This window comes from Scomber japonicus, chromosome 20 (genome assembly GCF_027409825.1).
Source record: "Scomber japonicus isolate fScoJap1 chromosome 20, fScoJap1.pri, whole genome shotgun sequence".
NCBI lineage: Eukaryota > Metazoa > Chordata > Actinopteri > Scombriformes > Scombridae > Scomber > Scomber japonicus.
The window spans coordinates 21,822,055-21,843,333 of record NC_070597.1 but is presented as its reverse complement, the minus strand read 5'-3'; the positions used below and the strand labels follow the sequence as shown (position 1 = coordinate 21,843,333).

Sequence of the window (21,279 nt, the reverse complement as noted above, 5' to 3'; positions counted from 1 at the left end):
TTGATTTGTCACCCATCTGTAGTTGCCTTTGTGCTTTACTGCTGTGATAAATCAAAATATCTGCTGTGAAAACTCTTAAAAAGACAGATATTTATAGATTAATACCTACAGTCCTCCCATGCATATTGTCCATATAAAAAAATAACTTTCTCAAAATAAGAAATACTTAATAAGAAATTTTATAATCAAAGTACAATGGAATATGACCTAAAAAATGAATGCTTGGTGTGTGTTTTTATCTCACCCTACAAGAGCTAGTCTTAAAATAGCTCATAGATTTTTTTGTGTCAAATTTCAGTGGAAGCAGGAATAGAGTGCAGTGTCAGAGCTGACATCAGCATTTGAGAAATCTGACAGATTGACAAAGCTCATGAATATTGCTGGCATACAAGTCAGATAATGTGTCAAGTCTGTCTCACACAAACTTAACAAGGACGTTCAATTGTTTTGTGATTTGATTTGAAATTTGTGACATTATGGAACTTGATTCAGCTCATTAAAAGAAGCATGGGCCTTGTTTTGTGCCAAATACAAACCAACCAGTGAGTGTGGGTCAGGTTTTTGAGCGCTCCATTATGGAGATGTGAATTGGAAGGACATACCCTATTTCAGGCACCAGTAGCTCTGGAAGTAAAAGTTCTATTTATTTCCTCCATACCTGATGTGATGTGACTGACAGGTAGAGCACTTTTGCTTGGATGGGCATGAAAGTCCCCAGGGTGAATCACTTAAAAGATTAACAGTTGCAACAGAAACTATTTGGTTCTTATACTCAAAGGTACAAGCCTGTGTAAATATACTGCAGAGGTAAGGTGAGAAGTCTCACAAGGGGCATTTAGGCAAAAATCACATTGTATTGCAGAGTGTAGGATTGGGGGCACCAGCTTATGCTTTTGAGAAAACTCATGAGAAACGATAACACATTTGAAGTTGACTCACTTTATCTTCTGATACTGGGTAAAGTTTGGATTCATAACATGGTGCTTTTGTCCAGTGTGCTTTGAATATACTACTGCTCTGATTCATGCTTTTGATTGGTTTCTCCATAGCAACTGCAGCTGAAGCTCGTATGTAGTTTAGGCCTGTTTGCCATGCCAGACTGACAGAATAATTCAGAAGTAAAACTGATATAATTTAAGCTGGTGGTCATAACATAAATCTGTGGGATTGTTACATAATTGAGTCTCATGTAACAGAGGATATTAAAAGGACAGGGATCTCTTTTTCTAATGTGTTTTTCTGTTTACTATAATTTGTCTGCATTTATTTGTTCTAATATGTTCCACCATGCTGTACCCTGTTGTCATATAGATGGTTACGCAGGAAGCGTGAAATTGATCCATCCCTCTATTTGTATAATCATCCTTCCATTTGTTGGGAGATGAAATGTGTTTATTAGCTTCTTATCTTTACCATGTCATCAGTGTAAAATGAGTTTTGCATCTAATCGTTCTGTCTCTTTACAAAATAAACAGGGAGATGATATAATTTTGAGGAATAAAAGCGGCTCAGACAAGGGTGACAACATTAGCGTGTAATGTTTACGGGACTCTGCGTGTGCGCTGTGTGTGTATGATTGCATGAAGAAGGGTTAGTGTTTAGTGCTGAGGTTGATTTAAAAGGTTGGAGAGCACCTAAGAAGCATAACAGAAGGACAGATGAAGCAGATAGAGAAAATCAAGACAGTTTGAAGACAAGAAAAAGAAGCCATCAGAGAAGTTCCAGGTGAGGTTTAACACTGGTAGCCAGTGCAGTCCTTCTTCATCTATTTAAAATGTTTGCCTTCAGATGGCTGATTTTCTCATAAGGACTACAATGGCTCCAGCTGTGGACGTTTGGAAGGTTTTGTGATGTGGGTATATGAAGGGAGGCTTGCCTGAGTGAGGTCCAGCTCTACCTATCCTGATGGTCATCTCATCAGAGTCCAGCAGCGGGAACGAGGGCTCCTCCACTTTCTCTTTCATCAGCTTGGATTCAGGGGGCAGCGCCAAGGCCAAGTGGGGGTCAGCACCTACACCCTGTGGTGAGACAGAGAGGTGGAACATGTTTAAATCTGTTTAATACACAGTTTGACACTCACTACTGACAGAACAAGGTCAGTTTACGATGTGGTCTGAACGTTATGCTTAATAAGGTACTGTGTTATTCAATCCACATGGTTTCATACTGAATAAGAATATGACATGATATGAGGGTTTATTCTATTCATATTTTACCACAACCACAATCATTCCCTAAACCTTCAAGATCCTTACAGTCATGTTTCATCACATATAAGAACACTCTGTTTTAAATAATAATTTGTGTCGCTGTGGTTTCTCCACTAAGAAAGTGTTATTAACAAGTAAAAAATGCTTAAAATACAATATTATGCATCTCTCTCTCTAAAAAATCTAGAATATATCAATATTTTAAAGTTGATTCTCTGTGTATCTGCACTGAGGTTTCAAGTTTCAACAACAAATTGACTGGACCGTGACTGGCAGATGTCACAAATCATGCTAAAACTCAAGAAACTTCCCGAAGAAGCAGAACTTTAAATCAACTTAAGAGACTGTTAATAAGGCAAGGAAGGCCTGAGAGATGGATTCAGCTAATTGTCAATACTGGTTTTAACTAACACCCAACCTTGCCAATCACCATCTAGTCAGCCCCTTCCATCTTCTCTCAGTGATGTCTAACACATAGAGAAGACTGATCCCAGCAGTTTACTCCAGGGATATGTTGCACAGATAGAAAACACAGCAATCAGTCGACTTGTCAACTTGTTACTCCGGTTGTTGTGACCAAATTAGGATGGAAGATGTTTCACAAAAAGCAAAACCAGGCTACCGCAATAACTGGTGCAAAGTAACTCATTAGTGTCTGATAACACAGCCGATTATTGAGCATTTTAATTGCTCTGAGAATGGAGGGAACTCATTAAGGAGAAGGATTTTTGAGAAGTAGACTCTGAAAAGATCAAAAACTGGAGAAGGTTAGTGAGATAAGTGTGCATAAATAATCTATCTAATTTATTTGCTTTGCTTGCAATATTTAGACACCAGCTTTTCAGTGCACAAGGCATTGTTTTAAAAGTTGATGATCAGTTATACATTATGCCAGTAAATCCCACTTATTATAGAATAAAGATCAAACTTTAACAGAATGATTTAATGTCAGTCAGTCAGACAGTATCGGAGGCCAAAAAATCCCACCAGACTGGACAATGATGCATCGCCACAAAGGCTTAATTGGATGGGGTTGTCTTTAATGGCCAAGTTAATGAAATGAGAGCTTGCTTATTCATTAGCAAACCATTAGTTGAGTAATTTCTAGAAGTGAGGGCTAAAAAATAATTTTAAAAATTACATCCATATTTCACCCTCTCCATTGCTACAAGCTTTCCATTCCTCCTCCCTATTTCATCCTCCAGTGTGTCACAGGTGGCTTAAAAGCAGGAAGACTAGGAGAGCTTTTCTCCTTATATCCTTCATAGCACACTACTACTACTACTACTGTCATGTTTTCTTGAATTCACGATCAAACACTATGTGACAATCAAAAACCAGTGTTTCAATGGAAACCACTTAACCAATGAGTCCTCCAGGTTATATAAGAAAATAAGTAATTGGTACATAGTCTCTTTTTGTTTCCAGATTGGACCCCATCTGGTGTTTTACTGGTTTTACAATGCTAATATCAAGGTTTGGTTGGTTTTGGGCTAAATATAACTATTAAAGTTAGGAAAACATCATAGTTTGGGTTAATTTGTTAATTCTCGTGGTTGCAAAAACAACCTCTTGGTTACAATTGCTAAACATGATTAAATGACTAAACTTTTAATCATCATAAGGAAGTGTAAATAAAGCACAGAAGACCTGATGATTGGATTCAGTGATTGAGTAAGTAGGAGAAACCTAACCTGATGCGCCAGATGGTTTGTTAAACAAAACCATCTGAAAAGTCGTGCTTGTTGAGAAAAGGTCAAGCCCTTTCAAACACTACTTGGCAGGTGATTGGATGAAACATCTGTCTACCACCATCCATCACCTTCTTCCCTCATGAGGCAGGGAGATTCTCACGTGGTCTTGTGATGTTGTGATCTCAAGAATCCAGCTGCCTCGCAAAGAAAGGAGAAACCATCTTTGAAGTTAACTTAAACAAATGATTAACATAAGTAAGCGTTTACATGGTGTAGTCTTTCTGCTGAACATGGTACACCCAAAGCACAAAAAGCCCTGCTGACTCCTGAAGAGCCCCTTCTTGCGGAAAGTGATACAGAAGCACTGACAGAATAAAACCACAATTAACCTTCATCTCTGCCATAAAATCAGATCAAAAACAATAAACATGTTTTTACTTTAATGGTTATGATATATTAAACTGCGTAGAAGAAAGAAATTAATATGATTTGCTGTTTAAAAAAAAGTTTAAGGACAAACAAAAAGAAAATATTGATGTGGAAACATTTTCTTCGAGCCATGAATTCATTCCAATCTGTATCTGTCATTGCTGCTCTTCAGTTATTACTTACGCCACAGGCAATGAGGCGTATGAGAAGGATGCGGCCCTGAACGCTGCACGGGGGGGAGAAAAAAAAAAAGAAAAGAGGAGGAAATTTGCTCAGGCGTAAAGGAATGAGTGAGGTGGTGCATGACATTTGGGGATGTTGTGGTGTCACCGTTAGGCTAGAAACACCAGGCACAAATAACTGCTACATGTTTGTAGCCATCATTTTAGAGATTGTCAACACCCTCATGAGTCTCGTGGACTCATTTGCAGTCAGTTTGCATCGTTTTAAATATTACATGGATTGTACAAGCTGTTGCTAGAATGAAAGAAAACTTTTAAAATATTAAATAACTCATTATTTTCTATCTTTGTTGGTTTCATACCCATTTATAAGCACATCTGTTATTGAGAGCAAAGCATGCTGTGACATTTTGAGCATTTCTTATTTATGTGGTAATTGTCAGCATGTATTTTGTGTGTGTCTGGTGTGAAGGGATAATTCCTGCACCATCTTAAGAGGACGTTATTAACTTATGATGGCCTTTGGTGACCACCTATGACACAATCTCATCAGTGGGTCTGAGCTCACCATTAAAACAATTCCAGCAGCAGTCTGGCTCTGCTGATCACTGAAAGTCACCTCTCTACCTCTCTCACACACTCTCTCTCTCTCTGCTTTTTATGTGCACATTCAGATGGTAGCCATTTAATCACCTTATTTCAAAACCGTGCAGGTGCTAGAGGCAACCCGCCATGCCAGTGTGTCTAATGACGTTATTGCTTACACGACTGAAAGAAATGTGCCTGTTTATGATTGCTACCGTGAGAAAAGCTGCTTGTTACTCACTTGAAATTCTTCACAGAGAAGAAAAAGAACAAAACAGGGAATGAGTAGGAATACAATAACATGGTTAAAACTAAAGTAAGTGTACCCTTATACATGGTTAAGCATTTTTTTACCCACTTCCCTTCAAATACGCACATGTTCCATCATTGTTGACTCATGCGTTTTTTTTTTTTCAGTTTTCAGGCAGTAATTTTCCTACCGCTGATTTCACTTTCTAATTGAAAAGAAAACATGAGATGTGCTAAAAATTCATTACTGTCAGTTACTTTATTACCACATGGTAAAACCGTGGCATGCAAGAAGTCTTTGACAAACCTGTCACATTTTTGATCAATGATTTTCTAACATTTTGAGGATTTTGACTTCCGTACACATTTTTAAAGCCACAAACATTACCACCCAATAATAATATAACTTTGACCAAACAAATGCAATAAAATGTTCTCTACAACCACTGCTAGTAAGAAAATAACGGGATTTATCCATCCTGTTAACCTTCGATCAATTTTGTCCCGAGAGAACAACATTAGCATTAACTTAAAAAATTAGGTTTAATTTCATTTAAATTACGCCTATTGATTATAATTTACAGCAAAAGCGGTGTAAAACCTATGGTAATAAGTTGGAATGAAGTTGTCTTAAAAAAGTGTATAAGGCCCATTAGTTACACACACACAGTGTAATCCCAATTTTTACAGCTTTACTATGTGTGAGCTATACAGCCTAGTAGATTTCAGATGTAATTGCTTAGTTTCACCAGCAGGGTGCGCATTCATCTCACACGGACGCTAACAGCGCCTCTTAGTTTCCTTATTTTTTCCCTGTTCTCGGTCCTTTTTCATGCACCGATGCAGACCAGAGCACTACAAGAGAGACGAGCGAGTGAAAACTGCCTTTAAAATTGTTAAAATTATAATTTTGTTCGAGTTATCAGTTTGGAGGATTTCCATACAAGGAAGAGGGATTTTTCGTGCCAAACCTGACCGTGTGAATATAGATTTTTGTCAAGTGAAAACTCAGTGAGTAAATGCTATGAACGATAAGCGTAGCATGCTAGCGATGCCGCCCACAGCTAATTATTTGCTTATTTTATTGAATATGTCTCCACTGTGTATAGTTATATTTCTGTGACAGTGTTTAAAAACCAAACCGAAGACAGATAAACATGTGTGTTGCGGTTGAAAATGTATTTTATTTTGTATTTCTGTGGGGGAAAATTATATTTGTGTTGATTGTGCTAGCATATGCTATATAGCTAAGGAAGCTGGTTTAAACTAGTTTGAGATAGTTGTTAGAACACACACAGCTGTGTGTAATTGAGTTTACAGAAGATAATTCATTTCATTTTCTTGAGTAAAAACATGATTGAAAGTCATTCATTTCATAATTTGTGTACATTAAGCTGTGATGAGTTAAAACCATTTAAAATTCATATACATAATTGTGTCGGCTGTTATAAAGTTATTGTGCAGCTGTATATGATACTTGTCATTGAATAATTAATGTTCATTGATTCAAGATAAAAAGAGAGTTAATACTGTACAGTTAAGATAAATAGATAAAAAGATAAATACATGAAGAAGAGATTAACGAGATGAATAAGATTTCATTTAAATGAGATGTTACTACTACTGCTTTAGGCAGGTTGGTTGTTTTTTTTTTGTATGAGTGGATTCTGATGGCAAACCAGAGCCTAGACCAGTGGATCGTGGAGCGGGACGCAGGCCTACACGCGTGGAGGGTGTGACGTCAGCGGGAGCTTCACTATGCATTGAAAAGAACATCTCTTCATACAGATAAGACATAAAACATAAAATCACACTACCCGGGTAGATGAACTATTACACAAACACACTGAAGTAGGACAAACTGTGAATAGTGACTTAATCCAGACTTGATTTCCCTTTTGGACTCTTTTGAATTTTCTTTCCTGTTTTATTTATTATTTTGGGCCCATATTTCATAATTCATATTTGAACTATTTTGTTTGCACTTAAAGGTGGCACTGTTGCCAAATAAAGCTATTATTGTTATTACTCTTTCAAACTGTTGTCCTTCCATCAATCCTCCTTGAGCGTATCTATTTCTTCTAATTGGCCTAAATTGACAGTACAGGACATTATTATATGTACATTAGACAGTATTACAGGTGCAACACAGAATTGGGTGATAATTTATACCTTATGCTTTATGAACAGTCAAACCAAAGCAGGTCAGTTTTGACCTCGGAGGGCAAAAATTGCAGATTTGAAGTAATAAATAAAAACCAATAAAAAGAGAACTTGTCAAATTCAACAATTTTCTTACATTTAGAGTTTTCTCTGGAGAATTGACAACATTCATAAGTGTTTTTTGCTTGCTGTGTGATTGATTAACACAGAGTCTGACTCTCTGCAGGGAGAAAACACTTGTTAGAGTTGAATTCCAATTTAAGTTAATTAAAATGCTTTAATCCCAATTGATGGTTTGTTTGAATGATTTACTAAAAAAGCAAAACAAACACACAAAGCACTTATTTAAACACAATTTTCAACCATATCCTTTACGTTCATAGGCATGACAACTTTTATATTTAAGTAGTTGCTGTCAAAGTTTTACATCAGCTGCCAAAGGCTCTTTATGCTGTTCTCTATCTGACAGTGTGACTTCAAATATAGTGGAGAACATTCTCTCATCCTTCTCTTAATACCACCCATCTAGGTCATGGAAGTCTCTGCACTGCTAAGATGATTTTTGGCATTTAACTTTTTTTCAGACCATTCCCTCTTCATTTCCTTCACAGTATGACAGTGCTGTGGATGACACTAATACCCCCACCCACGCTGATAAACTCGTTATGTTTTCATCCTCTGATTTCCAACAGCAGGCTTCTGTTATTCCTGGCTCATATTTTTGTGAATGAAACTCAAGCAAAGCCAGACAGTTGGTTGTTTAGCAGTTTGGGGACCTCCATTATGCTAATGATTAAACAGCTTGAAGGTGGACTCAGAAACAGGTGGTATTATTCAAGTGGAAACAAGTCATTCACAACAAAGTTTGTGACTTAGAAAAGACAGGTTTAGAATAACACTTGAGGCTCCATTTATAGTATGTGTTGGATATGAATACACTGAAAAAACAGAAAAATCAATAATGAATTTAAACCTCCACACTGCATAAAATATATGCAAATGTCTGTTGGCTGACGACATGCTGTCAAGACTTTTTTTGTTTGTTTTTTTTTGGTCAGTTTTAACACAGTTGTGACACAAGTTGGACAAACGATTAAAAAAAAACATCTAAAATGAGTACAAAAACTTTACTTGTAACTTTTCAGCTTACTGAAAGCATCCATAAAACTCTGTCTTTTACTAGATCACAGTGTTGGATACTGTCCCAGCTGGAGGCAGAGGTATAGTGGAGGCTCACTGGCTGAAAATCAGTGCATTTTCACTGGCAGTCCTCTTTACAGAAAAAAAAATTGAGCCAATGTCATTTTGCTTCTCCTGAGAAAAACTGGCACTACTGCTGCAGATACAATGTAATATTTTGGATGACAGAAAATGAAACTGCATTTAAGGGTGAAACAGTGGAAATTACATGCAGAAAATGTGTTGAATCACACATTTAATTGCTGTTACATAGGCTTTTCGTGTGGTTTGCCATATCACTCACCAACTGGGCTCGATCAAATCCTCCCACTCTTCCCTGAGTCGAGAGGACTCTGTTGATGTCTAGAGTACAGATTTTCATGTGCTATAGTAGGAATCTATATGAAAGAACTCCAGCTATCTGATGTTTCTGTGATTCATTCTGTGTGAAAGCTGCAGCAGCTGAGATGTCTCAGAGGACTTGTCACAGTTTGTTGAGGAAGGTACAAGTTAAGAAAGAGGAGAAAAAAGTCACAGTGGTCACTTGCCCCCCCCTCTTACTTTAAAAAAATAAAAAGAGACACTCACAGTCTGTTACACATTTCAACACACTCATGCACACAAGGAACACACACGCACTGCCACTGTCTCTGTGACTTATGTGCTCTGATATATACACTCCAGCTATCTCCACTTCTTATTATCGACCAGGCTCAGTCTATTTGATCATAGAGACCAACTTCCTCAAGTAGAGGAAAGCCTAACCGCTGCACACATTTCAACCAAAAGAACATTATAAGTCTTCAAGGTAAAATGATTATTTCCTGCCAGACAGATTTCCTTCCACATGGATAACTGATAGAGCTACACGGGTTGGCTGATATTTGCCATCTGTCGATGTGGTATTTAAGCTCAAAGTCAAATCTGTCAGACAACATTAACGTCTCCATAAGGTACAAGCTTAAGATATTAAGGTTTGGAGGCAGTCTGGCTTTAATTTTTTCAAGGCCATGTTGTAATTAGACAAGTCTGACAGAAAAGCACATGTTGAAAGAAGGATTACAGTATATCCTGTAATGCTTGAAAGATACAGCTTTAGAAAAGGCTATATTGATATGATTTTGTTCTCCATTTATACCATGATCTGCAAGATTGTGTCATGACATACCACATTTTACAGGCTTTGTTATTTTGAGAGTAACATAACATGTAGAGTGGAACCATTGGTTGATTAATTGATTTGTCAAGCAACAGAAAATGAACTGTCTTCAACTACTTTGACTACTTAGAAGTAATTTTTCAAGCAAAAATGACAAAGAAAAGAAAGGCACATTTACAGTTTCAACAGCCAATCAGCATGTAGTGAAGTCAGCTGGTCAAGTAATTTACAAACTGTTAGATAGTCAAAATAACAAAGTTTTGGATAGAGGGAAGAGAGGATTAATTAATTTGCTTGAGGAACAACCATGTTACTTAAGACATAAGCCTTAAAATGTACTCTAACAGTTCCATATTCTTCTCACAATGTATGTCCTCATTCATATATTGAGACACTACAAATCATCCAGCTACAAAAAAGCCTGAAAATCTAAGAGAACAAAAGTACAGAGGGCTGTTACTATAGGAACAACCTATTACTGATCTGGTGACATTGGTGTAAAGACTTGCATCGCAAGTAGTTTTTTTAAAATGGCCTCATCATGAATCTTTGGTCTAAACTGGCCTTAAGTATCGCAGTGTCATGCCAAGGACTCGTAGGGTCAGCAATTATGATTTCTATTTGACTCACTTAACATCAAAATTGGAGTGCGTACTATCAAAGCAAATTATATTCACAATGGAATAATCACACAACCTGCATATCAACTGTATGTAGATTAGAAAGATGATTAGTTCAGACTGGCACCATACTGGTTGGGTTTAATTTGACAACACAGAAGGAACGGAAGCAAGTTCAGCTCAGACTCATACTGTCAGTTACAATCTGTGAACAGAATGTGCAATCTGGCGACTAAAAAGGCCACGACTTGCTTCTCAGTGATGCTATTTTTGAAAACGGAGCACAAATAACAAACACATCCAGATGCTTTGTGGTACCAATTAACAAATATGAACACTGGAAAACAATAGCTGAGAAATGTCGAAGATCGCATCGTTTACCAAGTTGTGGGTTTAGATATGTGATGCCCTGTTTTCGCTCGTTAACTTCCAATACAGCCAAAGAGTCTATTACCTCATTTGTACCTCCTGTTTGTCAAGTTAACAAAGTTTCTTAGAAAAACTAATGAAGACTAGGATTGTGAGACATTTTGGAACCTGAATGTGGCAATAAATTAAATTAATTAACTGCGAGTTCGGCAATGCCACCTTTGGAAATGGCACCTCTGGTTGGTTTTCCAATCATGTTAAAACTCTTCTGGTAATTTATTCATTTTAGATAAAACGGTACAGCGTGTCACTGCCCTTTTCAAACCTACTACTGAATCTGAATGGTAATGCCTAAAGCAAGCAACTCCAATTCAAATTCCCACCTTTCAGCTGACAGATAGGTCACCAGGACTGTTATTAGAAGAGCCCTCGACACTGTAATCACAACCGAAAGTCAACTCTTCATTCACAAAGCTATTAAAATAAATGCCCCCTGAATCACACGTGTATTAAGAGAAGAGAGCTGTAATGCATGCCCCTTTTTCATTTGCCTTTTCAGTGGATTCATTTGCATCTAAATAAATGTTGAACCGTGCTTTGTTTCCTCCAGCAAATTGCCAGTCATTCTGTCATCCTCTTCACTGATGGACAATTTAGCCAATGATGCTGGCCATAGAGGCGCAACCGTTCAATGGCCTTTTCTAACCCAACTGAACATCTGACATTTAGAAATAATCATGGGAGGAACACAATGACACAGCAGGCCTTTTTCCATAGCATCCCATTATACCTTGGGTAGCAGTTATCATATTAATATGCAAATATATGACGGTAGCAAGAGTACACATCATGCTCAGCTTTGACTGGTTCAGGAAAGTGCAACAAATTCGACTTTAAAAACATATTTGTGGCCAGGTATCCCTTCACATTTAGTCTTACTCCTAAAATGATCAACCCCAGCAAAGCTCAAGGACTACTCTATCTGCATTCCCCCTACCTTCAAACACACAAGACGCACACATTTGTACATTTAAAGTATAAAAAATTGTCCAGATATACTATGTACAAAGAAATGGTGCTGATTCTGTGTGTGTTGAGGGTACCAGCTGCTGAGTGCCGGGAGTTCTGAAGGAGAAAGTCGAGAACAGGCGAATAACACCCATGAGTCACACCGGACTTCACACTGATATGGAGTCATTACTAACAGGAGGAGAGCTCAAGAGTTCCGTTAAACTTTGAGCAGCATCAACAGTGAGTGCTCTGTCAGTGTGTGTCTCTGGCTACTGGCTAGGCAGCTTTATATGTGGCAACATCATCATGCAGAAACCCATGTCAGGTCATGTTGGGAAAAGTTTTTTGAAGGACACTGACATTAAAACATACCAATTTCGACCAAAATTTTAATTTTAGGATATGAATACATATGGAACACCAATATAAAGCTACAGAATGATGACCTCAAAACTTCAAAAACTATAATGTACCAGCCCTGTCAGTAAGGTTTAACATTGAGAAGTGAACCCTTTTTGGGCTGCTTAAACTGCCATTTATCATTAGGACAAAGACAGAGCATTCAGCGGCCAGGAAAGGAGGATAAATGACTCTCTCCTGCAGCTAAATGCTCGAATGCCTCAGTGTGACTCTCTTGATAGATCCGAGGAATGCTGAGAAAGTGGCCAGAACAGCAAACACCAGGTCAGATCTTCTGCTGAACAGTATCCATTTGCATCCACTTATGTAGATACATTAGTGGTGGTTCACGCCCAAATGCATTTAATCTTCGCAGGTTCTAACTCACTGCAGTTTACATGGTTCAAAAAGTCTTGATCACTCGTCATAAAAGGCATTACAAGTGTTCAGCTGTTATCAACACTAAGAAAGATATTGGGAAAAGTGAAAGTTGTCATTACATGTCCTAAATTGAAATAGCTTTATAGAGCCCAGCAGAAAAACAACTAAAATGAGACAATTGTCACTATTTTATAATATTAGAAATGACTGTACAAAACGGAGATGAACACCTTTTAATGCTGTTTTCACTGTCTCTGTGGTTAATGCTGTCTACCTCTGCAGGGCACTAAAGGTAGTGGATAATGTTAAATATATGCTGCACTTTGCAAGTTTGTAAGAGGGCAACTGGTGGCTAAAACATGCAACAGAAAGAAAAGGTAATCCTAATAGAAAGAGTTAATGTACTACTTGTCAGTGTGTTAGCATCAAATTCATATAAGCTTTATAGGCATGACAGATCAGAACATCTATATTGCCAAAGGAATACAGAAGATTGTACAATGAAATATGCAATACACAAATATCAACCAACATATCAAATACAATAAAGTCATAGTCCTTTTTTTTCCTACTGTGTCACTTTGGGTTTGCATAGACGGCAAAAATCAAAAAGTGAAAGCAGCGGGATGTTTACAAGCACCAAGAGACCTGATTAACTATTTAACAAGATCAGGAGTTTGGTGCTTAAACTGTGGAAAAGTCTTAAAGATTTTCAATGGTGACATGTTGTCACTGAGAAATCAGTGTTCAAAATGAATGTTAAAGTGAAATAAATTCTCCTTTGGGTGTGGATGCCTTAAAAGGACAGTCTGTATCCATGCATATAACTTTAAAACTTTGCAGGAAACTTTACATTTATTGATTTAGCTGATGGCATATTACTGACTTTTTAATATATACCGACTGGAATACCAATATAAAAACAATAAAATACTTAATAAAAAACTTTCCAAGGCATATACACAATGGGAGTATAATATAGCCCTATGAGAGCATATACAGATTTTCCTCTTTGGTTCTTTCCTTTATGAAAACAGAAAAGGTCAGCTGGGGATCCTCAAAATGGGCGTGTAATGTTTGGGTATTTATCCTTGCAAATGCATTGGTTAACTAGGACAGTATAGAGCTGTGAGCGTTAGTAATGCAATGATTCCCCAGTTAAGCACTATATCAAAAACTTGATAAAAAACAGATTTGTCTTCAGCGTGCTGGGGGTGTTTACCTCAAAGGTTATTTAAATCAGCACAGGCATCGAAACACAATCACAGTCCCTACAGTATATTTCACTATTTGCAAGTAAATTACTTCATTTCTGTCAGTATACATTTGGGAGTATCTTTTGTGCTTTCACTAAGACTTAAGTAATTTTACTATTACAACTCAGAGATGGAAATTGCCAAATGTGGAACTATATACAAAACAGCATATTGAAATTAGACTGTATTCAGGCATTAATGTCACTACTTTTCAAAAGTTTTGAATTGTCTTCTTGTCTTTCTTCTTTCACATCATTTTGACAATAGTGTGAAATAGACTTTACTATACTTACATTGCATAAGATGCTGCAAATGCACAAGTGACACTTTCTGAACATCTGCTCTTTGTCACCTGTTAGCGGACTATCAACTGTGCATCAAAACCAAGTGCTACCACCCTCACTTTTGTTTCACTATCATCAAAGGGCATTTTAAAAGAGCTAATTTCACCTGGTTTTCAGTAGCACTGCAATTTCTACTACAGTACAGCAGTGCACATGTCATATGTCCTCCCATGGTGTATTGATAAATTATCCTACAAATGCATCTGTGTGTTGTTTGTGCATATGTATTATCCATTACTCAAAAAGAATGAGAGGAAACACTGACAGATCTGCATTCATTCTCCACATGATTAATTACTGTCACATGAAAGTATAATCAACATACAGTAGTGTATGCCACACACACACAGAAACCACAATCTTGTTCCCTCTCTATCTGTAGGCATATGGATTTACACACACACCAACCTTTCATCTTTCTGTTTCCACAATTTTTGTGAACTAATGTGACCATAAAAAGGCCACACATATAAATGCACAAAAACAAACTAAAGCAACTTTTTAGATGATGTAGCCATATTACTTTTGATCAACGCATATGTCATCGATGACGGTATGGAAGACTTTTGGGGACACAAACCAGACTTAACACCAGTTAATTGGGGACAGCTTGCACAGTTGTATCTCCAATTGGTAAAACGCTGATTTTTGGGTTAGTGGTTAAGGTTAGGGTTAGGTTTAGGCAAGCAGTGGTTATGGCTAGGGATTGGGTAAGTCTCCAGGTAATGAATGCAAGTCTATGTAAATACCTCAAACGTGACAGGGATATGACTGTGTGTGCATGCATGTGAGCTGACATCCTGTCAGATGAAGAGATGTGCCCTGGTGTGACACCCAGCTCTTAATTAATGAGCTGTTAGAGTGGTGGAGGCTGAAGTCTCATTTTGAAAGGAGTGACATTTACACATAAGGCTCTCACACATCCTTACACAAACATGCACACATGCACATCAGCGAGTGTAATAAGGTGTGGATCCTGTCGACATCTGAGGGGGTATGGTGATAATGATGATCATGATGTCAAACTGTAAAGTGACTGACCTAGAGACATAATGGAAGACACACATTTCAAAGAAAGAAATACTTCAATGAAAACTAGAATCATTTGTAACTGCTGTGAATCCAAACTAACTGAAGTAAGAAAAAAAGAAGCTTTAAGAGTAATTTTTCAAGCCTGCATGCAGCAGTTATAAAACTCAATCTCAATCAATCGATCTTTAATCATATAGCGCCAAATCACAACAAAAGTCATCTCAAGGCACTCAAATAATAGTTTTCCGTTAAGTATTTCTTTAAGAGTTTCTGTTGAAAAATCTGCCAATCATTTCCATTATATTCTATTTCCTTTAGATAGGGCCAGGCTAGCTGTTTCCACATCTTTCCAGTGTTTGTGCTAAGCTAACTGGCTTCTCACGTAACTTCATATTTACCACGCAGATATGAAAGCGGCACCGAAAGGTAACTCTTGGCTAAAAAGCATATAAGCAAATTTCCCAAAATGTTTATCTATGACTTTAAAGATCATATAATTTTCCTGTTCATTCTCAACAGTTGACACCCAAACAGTTTGAGTCTTTGAAAGAGCGATTGGTGATCTCAGTTTCTTCTATACACTATTCTAAGAAAGTAACTTACTTTTTTGTCATGTGAATAAAAAAAAACAACCAGGTAATGTGAGGTCAGGATGCACCATCTCCAGCAGCTACTGTATAGTACAAACTAATACCTGAAAATGTTGCAGTGATATAACCTCAACAGTAAAAGTTTTAAAGTGCTATTCTGTGGACCTCAACTGTTTCCATATCTTGCCAAGGCCACTGGAAGTCTGTTGGCTACATCAGTATGTCATTACTTGATAGGTGTAAAAAGAAAATGTACAGCAATCATACTTTTGTATGCGTGGGGGTGCCGCTACTCAGGTCAGAAAAGCAGCTTGTGTTAAAGTGACTGAAATCCTGCGGAGGAGAAAATGGTGGCAGCAATCATAGCAGCAGCAATGTCTGTGATGTTCAAATAATTCAGTCCTCACATCAGCCCATAGAGCAAACTCCTGTTAAAGTGGTCAATGTGACACGTTTACGACTGCTGCCCCAATCAATACTGGTAGCTGCACAAATCACCAAATACACTTTTAAGAAATGAGGGAATTCCATCAGGTTGCTTCTGCTGTTACGAGTTATGCTATTCTGAAGTAAGAGGCAGAAATAAAACGTTTTTGAGCAATCATATCATTTACCTGCTTTTATGCGACCAAACTGCCTTTCACCTCTGTTATTTTACTGATTTATACCTTTCAACATGTTATACTCAATGCTAGTTTGATGTTTCAAAACACAAAAACAGCAATGCATTAAAAAAAGACCCACACACTCACACAAAGAGCTATGTGGGCAGCAACCTGTGGCATCAGGTGCTGCTAAAATACATAGACTGTATAAAAGAAATGGACATAACATCCGTGACATCACCCATTGGTTTGTGGACTGCTGCTCGAAAGCCAATAGTTTAGAATCTAGGCAGCGTCATCTTGAAAATTTCAGATGCATGCTGGGAAAAATAAAAACAAAGATTCTACTTATATGGGCATGAGGCGGGGCCATGGGCGGAGCGGGAAGGTTGCGAGGGCTGAATCTCGAATACATAGGGAAATCAACCTGTCAATCACGACGTAGCCACGCCCTAATGCATACCCTGCTTTATCGTCAAATATAAAATCAGGGAGGCCAAAATTTCACAAATGAACATCATACTGCATTGAAGAAGGCTTTAAACTAGCGATTGAGACCATAAACACATGTTATATCTGTTATATCACTTAACAGTACAAGTTATAGTTAAGTTTCAAATATCTAAAAACTTCAGAATGCCAGCTGGAAATAAACCTTCCAATTGCAATGCATTCAAGTGTGTCTCTGTTTGGCTCATCAGACCTGATAGTACACTAGTGTCAATGGAGGAAAGCCAGAAGATTGATTACTTATGACCTGCCATCAGTGCCACTATGTTGAAATGAGGCATGGTGATTATACAAATAAGACAATACCACATACATTGCTGCATCGTTGTGGAGAATACACCTGCCAAATTGTTTTGGAGACAATTTACTTCAACAATGGTGTTTTCAATGTGGCTCTAAGTATTCAGAATGGAAGATGCTTGATTGCAAAAAGTGTAAAAACTGTATTACCTTGTATAAAATCATCACAGTTAGCTATACTATATTGCACTGTTTTTATGTGAGGCATTACTCTCACAGTAAAGTCACCATCCAAATTCTTTTGGCCATCTCATGACAAATATGTCCATATGATAAGAATAGGCACAAAGGCACATGAGTAAAGTCCAAAATGAACACCCACAACTCCTTCAGCTTCATAGCAATCTCTTTTTCACAGCATCCCAGCCAGGTTAAATAGCAGTAAAGCCCAAGAAAAGACAGTTCAGGAGAAAATATTGAACGATATAAAGAAGAAAACAAACATGACCAGGAATAGCAAAGACTGAAGGTCATAGCTCCTCTCTAAACTGCTGTTACATCTCTTTGATCTGCCACTTTAAGCCTTTCTCCATACCGCAATGAGAAAGTCGGAGAGTGATTTGAAGGAGAAGCTTGAGAAAAAAACAAGACATGGTATCAAAAGAAGTCCAGCCTTTTAACAAACACCCACAAATTAAATGAACCAAACACGCACCAGGAACCATGTTGTCAGAGCTAATAAGTGGAATGCCGGCTGGAATCATTAATGAGTTTAATGAGAGTCTGTTTGTATATGGTAACAAGTCTTTGGGGTCCAACAGTCAATCTCTTTCTGTGTTCGCCTGATAAACACAGACTTTCATCCTCATTGCATACTGTATGACTGTGTTCCAAACAGGGAAACGTATATATTATGTTTCCACCCATTGAAGCCAGTTTGTTTCTGTGTTGTGGCGGTTCATATTCCCAAGTGCGACTGAGGGACTTATCTGCCTCATTTATCACGCGTTCACTCGTAAACACACCTACTATACTTTGCGAGTCTCCTGCGACTGTCTCGCATTTTTTATTTGTTCTTTGTTGTTTATTTCTTGCACTAGAAAAATGTTGGCTTTTTAAATAACCGCTGTAAATTCACAAAAGTCAGCAAAGAAAACAGACAAAGGCAATAAATGCTAAACCAGAACTTCTAAAACACACATTACAAAAATACTTATAAAAAGGACCTTACGAACATCAGTTCCATCCACAGAAGTGTGAACTTACGATTACAGAAAGATTTTGCACCCCAGCTAGCATCTAAAAAGGTAAAAACTAGGTTGGGGATTGCAAAGTCTATTGTCCTCACAGATTCTTTCAACTTCCACAAGTAAAACAGTTTTCTAATTCTGCAACTTTGGGCTACTGAAATATCTATTTTCTTGTTGTGGTTTTTCTCAGGGGTCTAAATTATTTCACAGAATACTGACAGTTTGAGCAACTTTCCGAAACTCCAAACTCTATAACCACCTGGTCAGTGGTTACACTGGGGGATCGAGGCATAGGAAATCTATAAAAAGCTAACTCACCATGGGAGACAATGTATTACAGAAATCTCCCATCTAAGTCCATAACTTAGGTCAACTAAAGTGTAAGATTGTGCTAATCTTTGAAAAAACACAGAATCTCCTCCTCAAATCCCTCTTCACCATCAGGTGTTACCTCATATTATCATACTAAGGAAAAGACAGGGTTTCAGAGTTTGGATGTGTCTGCAATGCAGCCCCAGAGGAGTATTTTTAACACACAAACATGAACAAATAGATAAAAACACACAGTGAAATATGTCTCTTAGGGATAAAATGAGCTTTGGAGAGAAGAGAAGATAAAGGAAGTGAGAAAGACAGAAACCAGAAGGAGTGCACACTTGGGTTTACGCTTTTATAAAACTATTAACGTTATCTGTGTGTTGATAGAAAAGGTTTCTTCAAAGTGCTGCAGATACAAAAGAGAAACAGTTCAGAGAGATAATTAGCGACAGTATGCTGTAGTTGAATCCCTTGTTACTAGTCGTCTTTTACCTCCACGGGGAGCATCTCGAAACGTGTCGCCATTGTCACGGCTTCTTGTTTTTGTTTCCACTGTTCATCTGTTTGCTTTGTGGGGAGGGAGGGGGAGGGGGTGTTTTTCCTCGAATACAACTTCATCATTGCTCAGGAGGTGATACCAAATCCACTGAAGTTCTAGGTACTCTCAGGGTGTGTGCAGTGTAATAGCTTGTTTACAGCAGAGGCATGAATAAAGCAGGACCTGTGTTTAACTCAGCATTGAAAGGCCATAGTGCTCTGATCCAGGACATCAGACATGCATTTGTCTGTGTAAGCTGTAGATTGGGGGGGGGGGGGGGGGTTTGCTAGTTTAATTACATTTATCTGTAAGGTTTTGGTACCAAAAGTATTTTTGAAATCACAACAGCTCCGAGAGGACTGCATTACGTCCTGCAGACAGTTCTACAGTGTACTTGATTCTTCACGTGCATCTCCCCGTCTTCTGATTAAGGAGAGTATCAAGCAGGGCAGGGGGATGTTTGGCGCTATGTAGAGAAATATAGAGAAAGTGGTACCAGCAACCAACCTGTCCTAAGGGGATACACTCGGCTCTGGAGAGCTCGTCAATTGGGCAGGAGCTGATCCAGTACCAGGCTTGTTCAGTCTCTGCTCCATTCTATCGACCTTCTCCTGCGGGTGGGTGCCTCAATAATTAACTGATACTGACATTTAAAAGTCATTAAGTGTACACATAAAAGAAAATCTATATTAGCACCACTTATTCCATCATTATCTATTGCTCAAATGTACTACAGTGCATAAAAATGAATACATTGCTGACTGTAGGAGAGTGCTTTTTTTATATTTTAGAAACATTATGGTTTGTAAAACACAGTGGAAATAACTGGCAGAACCCAGCATTAAAGCCTGGGAGGAAATAAAAGTTCATCTTATTGGAAGCTCCAGATTACATGCTGCACAGTGTCTGTGTCTTACAACTCCTAATACAACAGAGCATCGTTAGTCACGCTTTGTGTAAATTATAAGCATGTTTTGTGTAGTTCTAGTAGCAGTTTAGTAGATCTTAAAGGCAAATCATGAGAGGAAATTGTAATGCTCGCTTAATTTCACTAGAGCAACATGGTGTTGATAAAGAGCACTACAGCAGTAGTTCTTATGCAACTAAGATTTTCCTGCTATACCTACTTTATTTTATTCTATTGTTTTCTATTTTTAATTTATTCTTGTGTTTTTTTTTAACTGAAATAAAATTGACTAAACCATATCACGACACTTACTGAGGCCTCCTCTTATGATTGCAAGCATACAAGACAACAATTTTGTCACGTATCATTGAAACAGAAAGACACAGATCAGTGGTCGGCAAACACCAAATAAACACTCACTGAAAGACAATGAAACAGACACTTGGCATGTTTATGCATGACTCAAGCTGCAGTCCTATCTAGGGTTGCAAAATTCCGGGAATTTTCAAACTTGGAAACTTTCCATGGGAATTAACGGGAATTAACAGGAATTAATGGGAATTAACGGGAATAAACTGGGAATTTACTAAACTGAAGGTATGTTCTTATTAGAGAACTTAAATATAGTTGTGTAAAATAATATTTTAGCATAATCCTGACTAAAACAACCAGATATCACGCAGTACAGTTGAATATCTACAGTATGCTATCATATGCTCACATAGCACACCGTTTACTGCAGGGCTACTGAGACCACACTGTGCATTCCTCCATCACTGTGCATTCCTCATTCACATGCACAGATGATTTCTACAGTTCTGGACCACACTTTTGAGCCCAGAGCACACAACTTGAAGCCAGACTTTTGAGCCTGTGGTTTTGATGACATTATATGGTAATATATTTAGGGATATTTTTATGTGTAAGTGCTATATTTAGCCTTATGGTGGAAAAAATAAAACTGGTCAAAACCAAATAAACCACAATTTATACAGTAAATATCACTTTAACAGACAGGAGTGGAACTTTGATGTATCTAGTTATATCATTTGCACCTTA

The 21,279-nt window shown here is 37.8% G+C and overlaps 1 protein-coding gene across 2 annotated transcripts in view; it reads right to left on the bottom strand.

Moving 5' to 3' along the window:
• Positions 1-21,279, bottom strand: part of LOC128381751 (zinc transporter ZIP11-like) — a 130,133-nt gene that overhangs the window by 49,678 nt on the left and 59,176 nt on the right. The window contains exon 5 of one of the 2 annotated variants that reach the window (XM_053341786.1): positions 1,877-2,018. In XM_053341786.1, coding sequence (XP_053197761.1) covers positions 1,877-2,018 — 142 coding nt within the window. The remainder of the gene's footprint in view (positions 1-1,876; positions 2,019-21,279) is intronic. The other variant, XM_053341787.1, reaches the window with a different exon arrangement.